General features: G+C 32.3%; 1 protein-coding gene across 7 annotated transcripts in view; it reads left to right on the top strand.

The window, feature by feature from the left end:
- Positions 1 to 20867, top strand: part of MYCBP2 (MYC binding protein 2) — a 225959-nt gene that overhangs the window by 58595 nt on the left and 146497 nt on the right. For 4 of the 7 annotated variants that reach the window (XM_074378365.1, XM_074378367.1, XM_074378364.1 and 1 more), the window contains exons 15-20: positions 44 to 248; positions 2852 to 2997; positions 3262 to 3363; positions 11027 to 11134; positions 17199 to 17318; positions 18260 to 18341. In XM_074378365.1, coding sequence (XP_074234466.1) covers positions 44 to 248; positions 2852 to 2997; positions 3262 to 3363; positions 11027 to 11134; positions 17199 to 17318; positions 18260 to 18341 — 763 coding nt within the window. Of the gene's footprint in view, positions 1 to 43; positions 249 to 2851; positions 2998 to 3261; positions 3364 to 11026; positions 11135 to 15697; positions 15707 to 17198; positions 17339 to 18259; positions 18342 to 20867 lie in introns of those variants that run through there. The other 3 variants (XM_074378366.1, XM_074378368.1, XM_074378369.1) reach the window with 3 other exon arrangements.

Below are 20867 nucleotides of genomic sequence, written 5' to 3'. Positions count from 1 at the left end.
GGGAATAACCTACATCAGAATTATAAACTGATCTTTTAAATAGGGTTTGGAGTTGAAAATATGGCAACAGCAATGGATGAGGACCTGGAAGAAGAGCTAGATGAGAAAGACGAGAAGTCCATGATGTGCCCTCCGGGCATGCACAAGTGGAAGCTGGAGCAGTGCATGGTGTGCACCGTCTGTGGAGACTGTACCGGGTACGGAGCCAGCTGTGTCAGTAGTGGGCGTCCGGACAGAGTTCCTGGAGGGTAAGTACATGACTAATTCTCAAGAGATAAAATAGTAGTAGAATATAAGCAGAACACATTTCTTTCCAAAGCCATTCTAGAGTGTATTCTGTTATGTTGTTTCTTATAAAGGCATATTGGTATATACTTCTAATTCTTAATCATTGTTTTCTACTATAATAATTTCCAATTCAGTGTTATTTTATTTAAGGTGCTTTTCTTTCATTTGATTTGTTTAACTCATTATTTAAAAATAGGGCATACATTTCTTTAATGCTTGAGGCTGTGCTTCATTTTGTAGTCTTTTCTTAAGAATTCTTTGATGCCAAATATCTATTCATTTTTGTTGAACATGAATTGTTTCTGTATAGAATTATGAAGCACCATATAGAATACTCAATTAGGGTTATATAATTTTCTTTTGAATTATTATTCTGTTTGCAGTTTTAGGAGTTCTAGGAATTGTCACTTCTAAAGTTGCATTATACCTGTTATATTTAGCCTTTTTATTCTTGTTGGACCATTTTTTCCCCCTCAGGGTTTGGTGTTATTATCATTTTAAAGTTAATATGTGAGTTTGGCAGAATCAGAATGCAGGTTTTCCCCTAGAATGTTGGAGAGAATTTCAAGTCCTATTTTTGTGTTGCCATTTATAGCTAATGTAACATAATTGAGTGATCTTTGGGAGACATAATTAATTAGTTGTCTTACATCTTTGTGTTATGATAGATCTGATCTTTGTAAGATCAGATTATTTATGCTAATTAGCCAACTTTGGGGAATAGTGAGAATTTTGTGAAGAGAAGCCCAGAATAAGAATAGCCACCTCCTCATCTCTGACCTCCCTGTTTGATACCTCTTTAGTGATCAAGTACTTCTTCCCAAACAGTGTCTTGATTTTCTATATTTCTAGGTTTATATTTGATTTAACTTTGTTAAATATATCATATATAATAGGTTTTATTTTTTTTTTAGGCTGTTGAAATATTATAATTTTTTAACAATAAGTTTTCTTTGCATTTTTTGATATGCTAATATGTTAAAAAATTTTTGGCTCTCTTTATCAAATATTCCTTCTACAAAGGTATATGTTTGGTTCTGTTTACTGTAGTTAAGCCTCTGATTTGTTTATTTTTAAATTTAAGTTGGATATAGAAAGATTCGGTGATTTTTTTTTTAAACAATGTTAGAACTGAAATTTATCTTTCTGGATCTCTCCCAAGCTATTTTCATTTAAAATTAAGTGTTCCCAATCTCTGAACTTATGCCACTGATAAATATCATAAATGAATTTCTGAATTCTCTGGCCCTTCCTGAAACTAATTATTTTTCATTGTATCCTTTTCCCCAGTGATGTACTATCAGTTTCCAGTAATTATTTATAGATTTAAATGGATGATGTCTAACGAAATACAGTAACTTCTTTATTAGTGAAGTAGAAATAAATACATGAATAAAGTCAACATAGGAATATATGCAGGACACTAAACACTTAAAAATGACTTCAAATATTATAAAATTGTGACTACATATAGATCTTAGAATAAATTTAGTATTAAACATTATTTTTAAAATAGTGCCCATGGCCAATTCAGTAAGGCATATTATCATATCAGTTTTTACTGTTGTAAGTGATCTTCCAGATGGTCTGTAATGCTTGCTTTTAAAAGCCAGGAATTTCCAGGATACCTAGAACTATGACTTTCAAAACTGTTGCCAGGTAGATCCTTCATCTTAGGCCTCCACAAACCTGGGTAACCAGAGGTGCAGTGAGGCTGGCAGAAGTTTTTCAGGCCTGATCCAACAAATAACATTAAAGTTAGGACTTCTAGGGGAGGGTATAGCTCAGTGGTAGAGCACATGCTTAGCATGCATGATGAGGTCCTAGGTTCAATCCCCAGTACCTCCATTAGAAATAAATAAACAAACCTAATCCTCCCCCCCAAAAAAACCCCAAAACAAACAAAAAATAAAGTTAGAACTTCTATATCTACAAAATATGTGACCAAGAAGTTAGTGTTTACTGACCCTCTAGCCAACTTCTGGGAGTGTTCTTGTTTTCTTTATATTATAATCAGATGTCATATGCATGGTTCACAACTGATAGGGAAAGGACAAAGAAGAGGAGAAAGAATAGGTAACTGGACACCGTGAAAGGAGTGAATGAGAGTGATGGCATGTAAAGGAGAGGGCGGGGTGAGGAGACATAACGTAGGAAGCTGGCAAGCTGGGCTGGCTCACTAACTGAAGGCTGCCTACACTTTCCTTAACTTATCTGGAAGATAGCAGCAAATTGTTTGTTAGCCTCTTAATACTGGAACTACTGGCACCTCACTAATCATGAAAACTTTTAAAAGACTTCGTTAATAGTGGCTTTGAAAATAACAGGATTCATTTGTATTTTCTATAGAAATATACCAGTTATGCCTATTAGGAATTTTAATATCTATTCATACCTTGGAATTATTCATCCATTCATATCTTTTCTTTAAGATTGACAGATCCTGATCTGAAGGGGTGATTTCATTGCTGACTTATTTAAGTTAATCTTAAGAATGCAGAAAAGGTGTCATGGAGTTTTAAGGAAAGAGAAGGATTTTTGTTAATAATTTATTTATTTTTAGGATCTGTGGTTGTGGTTCTGGAGAATCTGGCTGTGCTGTATGTGGATGTTGCAAGGCTTGTGCTAGAGAATTGGATGGTCAAGAGGCAAGACAAAGAGGAATTCTTGATGCAGTGAAAGAGATGATACCTTTAGATCTTCTATTAGGTAATAATTCTGATAGTTTAAACAATTCCTGTTAGATACACGTTAACAAATTAAGATAACAGTTGACTATGCAGTACTGCTTGTATGGTAACTGACAATGTGTCTTTAAGGGATGAGAATCTTTTTTTCCCTTTTTGCTAAGATTCTTGCAGTAAAAATCATTTATGTTTTAGACAATGTTTTTGTTAGCTTTTACTTTCTTGAATTTCATGTAATTCTATCATATCTATTATAAAATTGATTGATTGATTGTCAATCATCTAGCTGTCCCAGTACCTGGGGTTAACATTGAAGAACACCTTCAGTTACGACAAGAAGAAAAACGGCAGCGTGTAATCAGGAGACACAGATTAGATGAAGGAAGAGGTAAGATGTAGCTGCAGAGAAAATGTATATGAAAGGCTATTTTCTTACCCTATACTGAGATCACATAAAACTTTATAGAGTAGGCTGATTTAGTAAGAAATTGAAATTAAGATTAGTAACATTCTAGTAATTCATGAAAATATTGAAGGTATTTACAATTGTGCTAATAACATACATTTAATTCAGTTGAGTTTCATGAGATAAGTCAACCATATTAAGAATTGTTGTGCCATTTGCCAAGTATCGAAAACTATTAGCAATGTCAGCTTTTTAAAAATACGAGTTCTAAGTACCGTCCTTCACCCAAATTTTGACCCATCTACTTAACTATGATTACCAAATTAGTTTGGTATTTTAATTTCTGTTGTCTTAATTATTTACAATCATTCTGGGCATAGTCTCATCAGTCTTCCTTCCAATTCAGTGCATAATTATGCCTTTATGTATCTCTTTTTAGAAAAAGCTTATTCTGGTTATGTATCAGAAGGGTAGGTTGGGGAGTCTGCAGATTTTATTGCAAAAATAGACTTATTATTTATCTTTTCCTAGTTGTTTATGACCACTTCTCAGCCTGAAGAATATATTTAACAATGATTATAAGTATTTTAGCATATATCCAGCAAGCAGAGATAAATACAAGTATTACCAAAGTTATTGTTGCCCAGTAGAATTTTAGGGTTAGGACAAATTGTTACAAAGGTCTGTGATTTTATTCCTTTATTCTAATCTTGATTAGAAATATTTAGTGACATTGTATCTTTAAATATTTATTAGAATGACATTATATTTGATACATAAGATAAAACCTGTTACCCATTTAACTATTATTACAGACCTTTTTTAGGCATTTCCTTTTTTAATATAAAATGGAATAAATATAAAATTTATAGCGCATGTAAATTCTATTTTTATTAAACTAAAGTCATAAAACATGCTTAGAACTTGAAGATTGTTCTTTACAGTGTCTGATAAACGATGTTGATAAATTGACAGAGTGAATATTTGCTGTTAATTTGGCTTTGTTTACATAAAATCATTGCCTCTTACTCTAAAGGAGCTTTTAATGAGATTAATGTATATACTGTTATTATTTACATTATATAGATATATGTGAAAATAACATATTAAATGTCTTGTAGAGGATAGGGTAAAATGTAAGTTCTGGGTCTTTATGACACATGGTAATTAAATGATAATTCCTTTTATTTTAATGATATTATTTGCTTAAGGTTAGTTGTCAGAGATACTTTTACTACCTGTTGTTTCTTTTTTTGGAAATACTAGGTTTAACCATATGAAATGATGTACAAAACTCAGCAATTTCTTACGTTTCTACCAAAGTATAGCAGCTCCTTATGATGACATTTAATTACTTGCCTAATACTGTATGTCTTATAATCTTTTCTCCCCCTCTATAAAAAGCTGTTCTTCTCTAGGTATAGTATTTTTCTGCATACCGAAGTAAAAGAACATTGTCTATGCATTGGTTATTCAACAAAACTTTGTTATTGCAGAATTTTCTTTTGCCATTTATTTTAAAATGCATCAAAGACCTTTAAAACATACACTCTAACCTTTTAAAGGTGAAAAAAAAAGTATTATTTAATTATTTGTGGAAATTATATTGTTTCTGTGGTTTAACAAGCCCTCCAGGTGATTCTGATGGTGCTGAAGTGTGAGAACCACTGCTCTAGAGGGCAGTGATGATCAGGTTTGTTCCCTGGACCTTCTACATCAGCCTGGGCCTCATGCTTCATAATTTCTGCCTCGGGGTCCTGGATAGGTCTGAGTCACATGCACAGTGTTCTAGGGCTCTTGTTTGGTACCAGGCTAACGAGGATTGTTAGTCTTGTTTTGTCCTTGTGAGGAACAGGAATGCCAAATAAATTTTTCACGTTCCAACTGTTACACATACTTGTCTTTTTTTTTTTTTTCTTCTTAGCTTCTGCTTGGTACTTTTTAGATACTAACAGTTAGCAAGCCTGTAATTACGCTTATTAGTAATTGTCTTTATCTGTGTTGAAATTTCAACCTTTCAGGTTTAGATTAAATTAAATTATTTTACTTGATTTACCTGTCTCATCCTGTTTACCAAGTTTGTGTTGATTGTTTTAAAGTTGATTAGAATTTTAGGACCCAGCTCTTGTATTAAAGCCTTGATCACCAGCCTCAGGCCTATTGATGTAATTTAGCTGCTGTTTATGACACAAAATTTTCTTGCTGTTGAAACCACAAAAAGTGTTGTGGTTACTGCTTTTTGATAAAGTTGGAACTTTTTCTTTAATTTTTTATGATATTAATCTTTCAGATAATATTTTTTTTACATATATATTCTTAGGTACCAATGGCATTCATTTACAGATTTTATTTCAGTGGTGTTTGTGATAATTTTTAGTTTGTTTTCAAGACAGTTGATTGACAGCTAAATTCTCTGAGACTTGTATTAATTTTATAAGTGGATTGCTTGTTCAGTGTGATTTTTAAGTAGAGCTGTGTAAGTCACCAGGACTCCTAGGTGATTATGTCAGTGCTCTTATCTCTATATTCCTTCTCAGCACTCTGTTGTAAGGAAAACTAGGCTCAAATAATGTTGCCTACTTTTCCTTCTTTCTTTTTCTCCTAAATGTCAAATCAAGGTTTCATAATTGTGAGCTGTAGGTGGGGTGAGTTACGTCCTGGGTTTGCCTGAGGCATTTCCGTTTTATGTATACTGTCTGGGATATTTCTTACAGTGCCTTCTTTCGCTCTCCCTAGAGAATCTCATTTAGATAAGTTACATAGTTAGCCAAGCTATATAGCATGGTGATTAAGAATATGGGTTTAGATGTTAGACTTTGGTTCATATCCTGGCTTCTTAACTGGGTATATGACCCTGGAATTTAACCACTCTGAACCTCAGTTTCCTTACCTTTAAAATGGAGGTGACAAGTGTACTCACATAAGTAGGGATGAGGATTAAATGATACACATGAAAATGTCTGATATGTACCAAGCCTTGGGCAAATGTTTGATGGTTGTGATGGTGGTGATGGTGAAGATAATGATGCTGGTGATGGTGGGCTGTTTAGTAGACTTCTGTTCCCTTTGGATTTGATTCTTTTCCAGCTCTGGCCTCAACTTGATTGCTTTTCTCACAGCATTGGGATGTTCATCACAAAACTTTAATAGCAAAACCCCCTACATCTTCTGTAGAGTAAAATGATTCCATTTTGATAGAAAAAAGTTTCCTATAGTTACAAATTAAAATGTTAAAACAAATTTATTATAGTTTCTCTAATTTTAAAGTGTTGAGAAGTTATTGCTGTTGATTTTTAAGCCTCGAAAACCGTTATTTCCTTGACTTGACAAATCAAATCCAGTATTAGCTGATCTTCTAATACCACATCAAAGACCCTTTTAAAGTATTATATGAATCACTTAGAAAATATAAATAAGAAAAAATATCAGTATAAATCTTCATCCAAAGGTAACCACTGTAGAATGTTGGTGTACTTTCTTAAAATTTTTCTATGTGTACAATTTTGTTATTTTACATCATTTCATACTGTGATATATATTGGTATACTCTTTCACAGAAACCTATCCTTTAATTACATTTTTACTTTTATTGATTTCATTGTCATCTTCTAATCAAGTTTTATATATTTCCAGTTATATCACTGACTGAATCTTATGTTTTATATACTTACTTAATGTTATAGTATATATATATTTATATTTTCTAGAAGTTTTCCTTGCCTCTTGTACTCCTCCCCCGAGCAAATGAGGTTTAGTAATCGTGCAGATATCTATGTATGTGTGGAAGTATAGGCATATGCTTATTTACAAAAGTGATATTGTGTTAAATATCAAACGGTTCTTTGAAACATCTTTTTCTCATTTTACAATACAACATGAATACACACTAGCTCAGTGAGTATGGATTTACTACATTCTGTTTAACAGCTATATAGCATTTCATAATATGGCTGAACCACAGTTTATTCAACCATTATTTTGTTAATGGACATTAAGGTTATTTTCAGGTTTTTCTGGATTTTGCTATAATAAATATTCTTAAACTTATAGCCATATGTAGTGGAGTTTTTGTGTATATATAAGAGCATCCCAGAAATAGGATATTTGGACCAGAGAGTGTGTATGTTTTAAATTTCAACAGATATTTCAGATCATTTTTAAAATGCTACAGGAATTTGTCTTCTCAAGTCTAATATATGAGTGGTGTTTTCTTCTTGCATCACCTGTATTAGTTATTATTATTCTTTTTAATTTTTGCAAAATGTTGGTGAACATATTACAATCATTTCTAATTTAAATAGCACAAAAGCATTTTTTTCTTCAAAAGTCTTGTCTTTACAGCTGAATATTATTCCAGTGAGAGGATATACCATAGGTTTTTATTAATTATTCTCCTTTTTGAATTGTTTAAAATTTTTTGTTACAATTAATAAGGTTATAGTAACACCTCTGAGCTGAAATTTTTTAGAAAAATATTTTAGAGTCCCTTAGGACAGATTTCTGGATATTCAGTTACTGGCCAAAGGATAATGATAATTTTTAGTTTCTTAAAATGTGTCACCAATAACTTTCTGAAAGGCTTGTATTATATTTTGCTGCCACTTATTCCAGTCACTCTTTCAGTTTACCTGCCCGTGGATGTGCTCCAGATAACCCATTGTCTGCATGTGAATGGAAGGAGCTTTTAAATATCTCAATCTGTGCTTTTCACACCCCTGTTTTATTCACTTTCACTGAAGCAAATAAACCCAACAGATTCTATTCTACTTTCTTAATTTTATTAAAAAGCTATTAAATCTTTTGAATATGTCTACTTCTTAGTATGCCACTGCTGTTTCTTTAGCTCAGCAAAAAGCCTTTTAAGCGGTCTTAACCCCAGTCTTAACCGTCTTCTAAGCTATTGTCCACCTTCTTTCCAGGATTTTTTTTCTAAAATGTAGATCTGATCATTGGTATTTCTGTATTTAAAACCAAAAAGTCACTCATAGTTCTCATAATTAATTCCACGTTTTATCTCTACAGCCTCATGTCTCTTTACTACTCTTTCCTATTCCAAAACTATTATCCCCCGTATCTCTGAACCTTTACAGTACTGGCTACCTTTTTTTTTTTTTTTTTATTAGATCTCAGCTTACATGGTATTTTCTCTTCTTATATCCCCAAACTCCCTGCTTTTCTACCCTCAAGGTTTGCTACCTGCCACTGCACTGTGCTTAATTTTGTCACAGTGCACTGTCATAACTTCTTCTTGGGTTGTCTGTAAACTCTCCCTCAGCTGTTAGACCATGAGCTTCTTGAAGCAGAGATGGTGTCTTGTTTATCCAAATGTTTCCAGGACCTAGCATGGTGCCTGAAATTGTTCAGTACTCAGTGTGTCTTTGTTGACTAATTGAAAACATTTTATAGACTTCTCATCACCTCTACAATGAAGTTTACTGGTATCAAAAGATTTTAATTATCTGTTTTGTATATTCACCTCCAGACTCATTGCCCACTACTTTCTGCTTTATAACCCTATATTCCATCCATTTTGGCTATGTGTGTTTTTAATGACCATATAGTGTTGTTTTTAACATCTTCATGCTTTTAAAACTTCTATTCCTTTTACTTGGAATGCTCTTTCTTCTCTCTCTTGGCAAACTTTTTCTCATTCTTTGAAACCTATTTGTTTCTCTTAGGTTGATTTGATTACTTTTCATCCTTTGGGATATAATGTGTACAGACTTCCTTTATAACATTTATCACAGCATATTGCAATTCTTTGTTTTCTTTTTTGTCTTCCCTGGTGGACTGAATCTGAATGAAATCCATGTCTTTGTCATTGTATCTACAATACCTAGTGTCTGTTACATTACAGATAATCAAAAATGGTGAATAAATGAATGTTTGAACTATGTAAAAAAAAATTATTTTAGTCCATGGGGTACAAGAATATTTTAGAACCTAATAGCCTGATGTTATAAATGGTAATTTAAACTTAGCTCAAATGTTACACTTTATAGGTTTGATTGCCTGTGTGTCTTCTGGATTTATATATCAGAAGACAATTAAAAGATTGAATTTAGTGAGAAGCAAATAACTATGAGTATTAAGGGTATAATATTTTTATTTGAAGAAATAATATCTCAGGCAGACCACAGAAATCTGAAAATGGTAATACAGTATAGTATTATTCTTATTTTAGTATTTACAATCCTTTTGTGTAGTTGGAACCTGTCTAATACTTTTAATTCTACTAACATTGAAGTAGTATATTTTTATTTTAGTAATCATAGACCGTGTTATTGATTTTTTCATAGAATTGATGCTGCTTGCATTTTTTTTCTATATTTGGAGGCATAATTAAAATATTTTTTACCCACTTTTTAATGTTTAATGAGAGTACTTTGGTATTTAATTTGATGTTTTTCAAATATTTTTACAGAGCAATAATTGTTAGAAAAATTAATCATAGCCAAAGATCTATAGAGAACCATGAAGAAACTTAATAAAAAAAATCAGTACATATATCCTGTCAATTTCCTTTTTAAATACTGGTAAATTCTTAACTGTCAAATTTAGTGTTTTGAAATTTGCAGGAATTTTTGATGTTGCTAAAACTCAAGGAAGCTGTATTTCTGTTCTATAGGAAATGAGCTAAAATTTTAAGGTATAATTAGAGTTTTCTTTTCAAGTTTAAAAAAATGCTTTTCCCCATTATCATTTAAATTTTACTGAAATTAATTTGGCTATAGATTTTTTTCCTTGAGTCCTATATAAGTAGAAATAACTGTAATCTATGTCAGTATGTATTTGTGTATATATGTATGTGTACATATTGGAGTTTCAGAAAGGAATTATTTAATGAGGAATGGTTAGTGTTTCAAAAATGTTACTGGCTTTAGATTCCTCTGTCATCAGTATGAAGTTCAGCTTATCCTTGTTTCTGATTTTGTGTATGTGGCTATGGAAATCACACATAAAGTTAGGTTTATCCTTTTTAGAAAATCAAATCAAGTATAACTTCTGTAATTCTGTCTTTATACGGTAGTGATATGATATATATACATATACATATATATGTATATATATAAATGTGCATGTGTATAAACATAAGATCATGGTAATTTTTTGGTTTTGTTTTGTTTTTGACCATTTTTTTCTTTCCTCTATGACAGAATATAGTTAAGTCAATAATATCTTGGTTTTGTAGCAAGACTGATGTGGCTGTTGAATCTTGAAGACCTTGCTAAAATTTAGTCATTAATTTAAAACTTAGTTGGGTTTTGGTATTTCAGAAGGAAAGACATATTTTTAATGAATGTATAGTTTACCAAGTTTGAATATATATGATGTTAAAAATATTTGTAAGATAATTTGATTTATTCTATTTGAACTTTCTGATGATCTATTTGAGGCTATTAGTAACTACCTGATCATTTTATAAGTATAAGTGATAGAATTTGTACTTTATAAACTATATTTAAGATATTGAAACTTTTGTATAGAATGGTGAATAGGTTACGGTTGGGGGTGGGGGAATTGGGAGAAAAGTACAATGTCCAGAACTTTAATTTCCATGCTTTTTAGTTTGAATTATTTTTGTTCATTGTAGTGTTTTCATTTTGTGAGCTTTCCTATGCACATACAAAATGTTTCTCCTCAGGCCCCCTTGTATTTGCTGGTCCTATTTTTATGAACCATCGAGAACAGGCTCTAGCCAGACTCAGATCCCATCCAGCACAGCTAAAGCATAAACGGGACAAGCACAAAGGTATTTGGTCTTCCTTATCAACTAGGTTGGATACCTTCCCAATTTCTTCCACTCATTTGAATTTTGTCTCTGGGAAAATGCACAAACCTAATTCTTCTACTTTGCTTCTATCATTATTATGTAGCCTGAGGAGAAAGAACATGCTGAAAGTATACTGTTTGTCAATGACGGTCAATCTTATTTTATTTTTTTGGTTAACTTTAATAAAAACAAGACATTTTACAGTGTATCATTTTCTTTTCCATTTCTTTTCAAATTTCATAAAGTTAAAGAAAGGTTGAAAAATAATTACTGCTTTCTATTTTATATTCTTTATTGTCTGCTCTTAGACAACTGCCATCTGGCATTTTGCAATCCTTTTTTCTTTTTTTAATGCTATTTATTTGCTTTAGAATTAACAAAATTGCTCCTGTCAATGTATAAAGTAATAATGAGTTGACTGCTATTATGCTTCTCCATTGTTTTAACATCAGAGTTTATATACTTAACACACCTGAATTATTTGATATTTGAGGTTTAAAAAGTGGTAGATGTAAGTAAAGAGTAAGTTGTGTAGACCTACTGTAAGTCCTCAGAAACTTGTCACAGGTCTGAACAAGTCTTCGAGTGACTATGAGTCTGTTTCTACATAATTCTTTGAGATACCAGAGTTCTGGATTAATTAAAAATATTCCTAAAGGAAGATTGTTTTCCCTTAAACCTCAGATTATGGGTCAATAAGATCAGGAGAGAATTTAATGCAGAGAATTCATAAATTTACATGTAAATTCTGCCTAGAATCTTGGCATGTAAACCAGGAATTCTTTGGCTAGTACAACTTAGATTTACTATTTTCTTAAATGCCTGAAATTTTAAAATTACATAGAAAATTTTAAAATTACATACTCCATGTAGACAAATTAATGTTTTGTGTCTTTTTTATTTTTTTGCCGCAAGGCTGTTATAGACTAATTTTATTTTTACGCTTTCCCGTGCAGTATATTATAATCAACTTCACTTTTATTTGCCTCTCTCCACCTATCAGTTTGCCACTCAAAGCAAAAATGCAAAACAGAACAGACAAACCCACCTGTTTTTAGTAAAAACATAAATAGAGCACTACTTAAGATGTATTCTGCAAAAATAAAAATTGAGAGTGTTTTAAATACAGTGTTATTAACCATAGTAAAATTTGTGATTGATTTATTTACTGGGTACTCTAACAAACCATAACTATTTAAATCTAAGAAACAATATTTGAAATATTCATATTTCAATAAAAATATAACTTTTTTAGGTCTGTATCAGTATCATATAGACAAACATCTTTGTTTTTTCCAGAATTTTTAAATGAAATGCTAAATGAAGACCAAGTTTACAAGTTTAAAAGACTTTTTATAGTATTACACTGATGAGCTATAGAAATTATTCAACAATATCTAGCCTTAATTCCATCTTGTCTGCCACAGGGTTACTTAGTGGGACTCTGTATATTTGTAGTAACGTCTTTGGAAGGATTTACTTTGTAGTATTATAGTATACAGCCTTTTTTGTCTTTTTAAATCATCAGATTGTATGGTTTTATAGAGTGAAACAACATCATCTCTTTACCACCAAAATGAATTTAAAGTGTAATTAATATTTTATCAAATGGTTTCCTATTTTATTTAGAGAGTATTAACTTACCACTCACTATACACCTGCAGATTGGCTCTCCATTACTCCCTTTGCATTCACTGTCCATGTCATTTTATTACCTCACCAGTCACTGCTTTTACTCTTGCTGCGTATAGTCATAGCCTTTTAATACGTTTTAAAATTTTTTTCCTACATACATTCTTTTCTATTCTTTTACCCTGTTTATCTTCCACTGAGAAATTCACTATATTAATTGCTATATTCTGTCTTATATTTAATTATGATGGTACAAATTGTAGGATAATAATGATTTAAATTTTTAGACTGTGACTTTTTTATGGGGGTATGTGGAGGGTAAGAACTGTGGATTTATTGTTAACAGGAGAGAGTTCTAAGATGGAAAGTTGGAGAGCTTCTGGCTGATTGGAGAGAATTCAGAGGAGGTCACGGAATCCATCCTATACAGGCAAATTTTGATTAGAGGCGAAATAAAGTATATAAGACTGAATCAATAAATATAACATATAATCCATATAACATACAGTATTCAAAAATGTAACCATAGACTATATTTCAAACAGTTACATGGATTAACATTTGTTTCAGCTATTCAGTGCCTTACATAGAAAAAAAGATGTTAGTTCACTACTCCTAGTTAGGGACATTTGAATTGTTCTGGAGAATAGTCTTGAAGTGGCTGATGTGAAAATCTGAAGGTGCACTTAAAAACATCTGTGTGTGATTTACACCTATTTTCTATAGAGAAATGGTGTGATGTAATGGAAGTATAGCCTTTTGGAATTAGGTCTTAGTTTTAATCCCATTTGTCATTTAGTAGAACTGTGTGGCCATTCTTAAATTTCTTAATCTCTTTGGTTTCAGTTTCCTTATTTGAAAAATAGGAATGATAATTCCTAACTGATTATGTTGATACGAAGATTAAATTGAAATTTGTTAAATATGTGATTATTTTTACAAAAGATTTAAGATGTCGACCATGTGGTGGTAAAATGCATGAGCCTTACTTTTGATCAAATTCTAAAACTGCTTTGCCATTTACTACTTTGGGCTGGTTACTTAACTCCTCTAAGCCTTGGTTTTCCCAACTGCAAAATGGAATAACAATTCCTATATCATCGGATTATTATATTGATTAAAGAAAGCAACAATAGTGAATATTGATTGAGCACTTTTCATACATTATTTTTCACTTAATCTGCCTAAGACCTTTTTGAGGTAATGTACCATTGTTGCCATCTTATAGTTGGGAAAGCTAAAACTTAAGAAGGTCAAGTGTCCAGTTATCATAAAACTAGCAAATAGTAGAGCCAGGATTCCAATCCAAGTCTCTTAGGCTCCAGTGCCCAAAAGCACTTATCCACTGTGCTGTTTAAATTCTCAGTGTTTAGCACAGAGCACATGCTTAGCATATTGTAATTGCTATTGCTTTGCTGTTTTAGTGATTTTGCTCAAAGTACTCACTGTGTTCTCTTACATTCAGTGATATGCATGCCAATAAGATTACCCAAAAAGTGTAGATTTAAATAAAAATTAAACTTCAAAGTTAGAGTCTTTTAGATACTGAATCCTCTTTTATCTATGTGTGTACACAAAAATGCATAGTGTTTATACATAGAACATTTTAGATACATATCTATCAAAACTTTACAGCTATCAGTTTCAATATCACATGATATATGTATGAACATACTTATATTAGGGAAAATAAAGATATACTTATACCCAAAATGGCCAATTATAAGAATATTCAGATCTAATTTTCCTACAAATCTGAGATTAATTTGATTGCTGCTCATTAACACTTTACTGAATAATTAGCTTGAGCAGAATTAATCTTGCTGCATTTTACTTCCTGATTCTTGAATTTACACTAAATTTTTGGCTGCTTATTTAGGTACCTTTTTTCTTTGATAAACTTTTATAAATTGTACTTGATTTTTTTAATTGACATCAAATTCCAGATACAGCCATATATTTTTAAAATTCTGTCACTGCTGCTGCTAATGATCAAGAAACTCATCCCTGTTTTTTTCTTATAATATTTTTACCATCTGTGATAATTACATTATTTCATATAGATACAGATTTGTTTAAATGAACTTGAACAAAATGTTGCTATTATTTTTATCTCTAAATAATAGCTACTCTTCTTTTAATCACTATGATTTTAATCAGTAAATTACTAGGTTTTTTTTCCCCTCCTTCCCTGATGCTATGTCTCAATTGTGGGATTTGTATCTATATTTAATCTCTGACTCAAGGGAGAGGGCAAAATGCCAAATTCAAAGGTAAAGCTTCTAACTAGGCATCAGTACACTTATGTAAAGTGGAATTACACTTGTAACATTGAATTTAGTTAGGCCTGGCACAGACATATGAACACAATTTGTTTTCTATGTTAAAACAGATTTGGTTTTAATAATTATATATTTTTACCTATTGAGTTAAAGCTATAAAATTTCTATATATCTGTCGTCTTATTTAAATAGTATTTGGAAGATACTTACTCCTTTATGGATAAGCCCTCGTTTGTATTTAACCTTTCCACTGTCTTTCTAAGCTGAGGCGTTTTTGAACTAAAAATATATTGTATTTTGGATGGAGTGACATTAAATGTTGGCATTTTTTTAATCCATCCATTCTTGCAGATTTTATTTGGCAAACCCACATTAGATAATTTAGCAGAAGAGGAATCCTATTCTTTATCCTATTATGGTAAAGCCTCTCACTAATTCAGAATTTTTGATACTTCAGATACAGTATTTGTGATTTTTTTTTAATAAAAAATTCAAAATAACTTCTTCCTCTGAATTTTCAGGGTCATACTTATAAGGGGGAACCTGTCTAAAATCACTAGCTTTTCAAACCAAGGGCTCAAGAAATGAAGGATTCCTTCAACGTGCCTTCAACCTCTGGGTCCAGCAATTAATTCTTGTATGTTAAAGGACTTTTATGTTTATGGTACATTTTAATGTAATACAGGTCTATCTTGAATTGTAATTAGGTAGTCACATTTTATTTATTGTAGCATTTAGTTTAATCTATAATCTGTACTGCAAGAAGGTAATAAACTGAATTTTTGCTTAAATGTTCTGTAATTAAGACCTTTTCAGTAAGTCATATAGGTCAACCTATTTCAAATTAGTAAGGTTTTACTGCCCTAGTGTTGTAAAGAGTTTTAAATGTTTAAAGTTTTTGAAGTGCTGCAGTCATTTAGTTATAGAAATTTAAGTCATAATTTAGGCCAATTTTATCTTACTGGGATATTATCAAAGGTTAGAAATTTTAGATTGAAAAAAAAAAAGGATAGTGTGAACATGAATTATTTGATGTTCTGTTTCACATTGTAAAATGGGTAATGAAAAAAACAGAATTATTTAAAAATGTGTGTCTGTAGTTACATATCTGCATATTATACACACTTGTTTGTATTTGCTGTACCACAAGTGAGTAGTTTAGACTAGCTGACCTGAAATTCCTTTAAGATTTACATTTAGTCTGTGTGTAAGGAATTTGAATCTTGATGATATAGAGGTCATAATTTCATTGATGTATAGTTTTAGACCAAGAAGAACAAGTTGCCTCTCTTATTTACATATTCCAAACTAAAGTTGTTATATTCTGGAATGTGTTTTTAAATGTTATCGTTAGAATGCCAGAATATTCAGTGTCAAATGTAGAACCTAGGGGTGGAAAGAAGGCCTTAAAGCCAGCTTATGAAAGGAAATTATAAAAAGAAGAGAGGAGGAAAGAAGGAATAAAAGTAGAGGACTTGGTTGAGAGTTGTAGTTGGGGGCCAGAAGAAGACCACAAAGCCAAATGGCTGATGGGCGAGGTGGGACAAAAAAATAAATCAAAGGAAACCATTGAACTGCTGGATAAAACTGTTTGGTCTTCGTACATTTTTTTGAAGTTCAATTGAGTTTGGTAGTACTGGTGGACAGCATAGCCTTACTAAGATGTGTTTGGGAAATCTAAGTCATTTGTGAGTAAACTAGAAATCTTTTTTTAAATGGCTAGCACTAACAGCATCACTAAGTTTAAAATAATTGTTAAATGACTTTGCATGCAGTTATTTTTTATGCAGACTAAATTTTCCCATATAAACTATTACATTTAGAATTGTGTTATTTCTGTAACTTAATGACCCATTTACATTACATAACTGATTAGCCTAATAGGTTTATCCATAACCAAGTCTTATCTGTGTTTTTATTGAGTTAGTGATACTTGCAAACAGCAGTATATAGTGTATCTTTTCAAAATTGCTTCTTTGCAGGTAGATTCTTGATCTATCACTTCTAACAGCTGCAGATTCTTCTTGCTTGTTCCTTTTAACATTTTCTCTTGTTTTTCCATAGTAAACTGATTTAAAATTTTATATTGAAGATGAACAATGGCTTAATTACAAATATAACACTTACAGATGGAAGTGGAGAACGAGGAGAAAAGGATGCAAGCAAAATCACAACATATCCTCCAGGCTCTGTGCGATTTGACTGTGAGCTCCGGGCAGTACAAGTCAGCTGTGGATTTCACCATTCAGGTAGCAGCTGGAACTTTAGGGTATAACTGCATTTTTACAATTGTGCTAATTAACCTGTTTGTTTAGTTTTGACACATGTGATCTGTTAACAGTATGTTAAAAGCTATAGTGTGGCAGTGTCTCTCAAATCTATGGAAGTGTCATATTTATTAAAGAATCTCTTTTAAACTATGGCATGACTGTCTAGAGATCTGACATCTAATCTGTCTTCTGATGGACTTACTTTATAATTCAATTTATGAAATTCCTGAAGATAAAATAATTTCTGAAATTCCTTTAAGTCTAATTCTGTGATTTTTTTAGAACCCGGTCACATATTTTGTTACTCTTCAATGAGAAATGTGCATCAACAAATTTATTTTCTTAAAATGTAGAAAATGTTTAAATTCCTACTAAATTGTTGACATTTGGGATATAGCTTAGGTTGTATTATTCAACCTTTATAAAAATAAAATGTTAATTCTTTTTTGATATTCAGTATATTTCCTTGTATAGATGAATCATTAACAGATATTAAAGTTCTAACAAACATAGCATTGATGTTGTACATAATTGTTCAGAACTCAAATCTATGAACCTATATAATTATCCTAGATAGGAGAGAACAATATTTTGTATGTAGTTACTCATTATAAAACAATTTTACAGTTGACCCAAACCAATATTTTATTGAATACTAATGTTATTGAATGGCATTTATAAGAATTTGAAAGTATATATTAAGAAAACATTATGTATTTTATAACCCACAAAAATATTTTTAGCTTTTTGAGAACTAAAATTGTATTTATTTCTCATTAAATGTAAGTTTGTGCTTCAATTGCCTATTTTTAATGGCTCTGTACATTTTAAATAGTGAAAATTACACTGCTTTCAGTATAGTTGTGATATAATATGTAATGCATATAATGAAAAAGTAAAGCTCTGGATCTTGGTTTCAGTGGTTTTAATGGAAAATGGAGATGTCTATACATTTGGATATGGGCAGCATGGGCAGCTCGGACATGGGGATGTCAATTCCAGGTACTTTAACTTTTTATGTGAAGATGTTGAGTTGTTTCTTTTTTTTCTTCTTTTCTTTCCCTTTTTCCCTTTTTCCTTCTAAATGTATATTTCTGTACATTGAAATAGTATTTATACCACTCTTTTGCAAAATATGGCCCATAAATTATTGGTGGTTCTTAATTTTTTGGTTGAGTGCTTTTGTAAGGATAGATGATTTTGTAGTTTCAGGAGAAAAGTTGATTTACATTTTATACATTTAAAATGTAAAGGTGATTATCATTATAAAACCTTACTGTATTCTTAAGAATTAATATCTTTTTAAAAGCTGTTCATGGCAATAGAAAACACAGTGAATTTCCCCAAATTGCATTTTAATAAGTCAGCAGTGAATCTATACACATTCCTTGATGTTATCTGTTTTGAAATTTTAGTCTAATATTAACATGAAGCTCTTGAAGCTTTGGAATAATTTACAAACCAAATCTAATGGTCACTCATAGAAACTGTTTTGACTTACCTGGAATAGTGAAGAACTAACATTGATAGAGATTACTAGACATTTTTTAATATCCATTCTTCCCTACTTATTTGGTAGTAGAATTTTAGTTGATGACATGACCATGTAGCTGAAGACTGTTTTCCCACCTCCATTGTAGCAGGATATGGCTATGAACTAAGTGACGTATGTAGCTTTGGAATCATGCTGTTAAAGGGAAAGAGGGGTACCCTTCCATTTCTCCCTGTCCCCTCCCAGCTTGCTGCCTGGAATCCATACATGATAGCAGAAGCTGGAGAAGTTATCACAGCAATCATAAGTTGGAAACATATGTATGAGAATGACAAGGTAGAAATAGCATGCGTCCTCAATAACATGGAACTGCCATATCAGCTCCTTATAATTGGGTTCTTACCTGGGAGAGACATAAACTTCTATCCTGTTCAACTCCTTGTTACTTTGCTTTCATTACAGCAGCTGAATCTGTATCTGCTTAATACAGTAAGAGTGCTTTTGGTCAAAAGTATAGAATATCCATCTTTGTTAGTTCAGATCTTCCAAGAAGAAGATGCTAAGACAGAATTAGATGTGCAGGGGGTTTATTGGGAGGAAACTCCTGTGAAAGATGAAGGAAAACAGAGCAGGAATAGGCAGGGAGAACCTTCAGACCCGGTGTAGCTCTGACCCCTGTGAAAGGAAAGAACGATGGGGTGGGAAGAGTTAGGTTACAGTGCAGTTCTGAGAATGTTTTAGTCAGGCCACTGGGGTGTCCTCAAGCCACGGTTGCCTTTGGCTGAGTCCCAAATTGGGCAGGATGTGCCACTGTTCATAACCTTTTCTGTACTCAGTCACAGGCTGGTAGTGTCCCAGGGTAAGATTGGCCTTGTGGGTGTAAAGGAACAGTTTCTAGGCTCTCAGTCATTCATGAAGGTCATCTTGAAGATCTGAGTGATCCACATGTGTGGCCGCCCCACCATTGAAACGGAGTTTATTTAATAAAGTCTGGAGATTTTAGGGCAGCTTCAGGCTAGGCTTGACTGACCAATTCAGTTTACCACAGAACCTCTATTCGTTTTGACTCTTTGCTCTACCTTATTCTTCCTTGTGGTCACAGAATACCTGCCAAAATCAACTGGACCTTTATGTTTCTCATTCACATAGCAGTGAACCCCTTCAGTCATTAAATAAAGTTCAAAATTTTCACTGTATTCTGAAATCACTCCATCACTGTGACAGGGATGGAATTATGCCATTTACATAGTAAAGACCAGTGATTCTTAATCCTGGTTGTATGGTGGAAATACTTAGAGAACTTCAAAAATACCATGCCTGGATTCTAAGAATCTAGAATTTCTAAGATACGTTTGTTGGGAGACTGGTGTCAGAGGTGGGAGGTGAAGGTGGTAAGGGCAGTACTGGATGTAATGCCAGCATCAAAGCTTTTTTCTAAAAGTTCTCCACAGTTTCGTGTGCATCCAGGATTAAGAACCACTGTCCATCCCTAGAAGGCGGGGTCAGACCATTTGCAGTGCACACAAAATGGGGATGAAAGGAATGTCCTTAGTTATTGGATGATTGAGGTATCATTGAGTTGAACTTCTCACTAAAAACACAAGTGCAGCATATATTTGACACTTGTCAAGAGGTATATAAAACTGTCACAGTCCTAATGATAAATGTTGTACTTGGAAAGAGAGCAGAAGGTCTTTGATGGAATTACTTTATTGACACTTGGATATTATAGGATGTTGGATATGACTGAATATCAGTGGGTTTGCCAGGTTGAGGAATTACCATCACAGGCATCAGAAGGCAGCGGATACTTTACTTCACATTCGAATGACCTCACTCGTATGCAGAGACTGAGACAGGACTTGTGATTTGTATGGAGAAGAATTTGGGAACTTTTTATTCTGTTTTTTACTGAAGACTCATGACACAGAAAGAGAGAAAGAGGGTTGATTATCATCATCATCATTGCTGTTGTTATTTAGCTGACAGTTTTCTTGCAAGTCATGACACAAACTGGGAAAGATGTGTTACAGTTA

This window comes from Camelus bactrianus, chromosome 14, assembly GCF_048773025.1.
Source record: "Camelus bactrianus isolate YW-2024 breed Bactrian camel chromosome 14, ASM4877302v1, whole genome shotgun sequence".
NCBI classification, from domain to species: domain Eukaryota; kingdom Metazoa; phylum Chordata; class Mammalia; order Artiodactyla; family Camelidae; genus Camelus; species Camelus bactrianus.
Note: the sequence above shows the minus strand (reverse complement) of the source record. Positions and strands in the feature narration are given on the sequence as shown.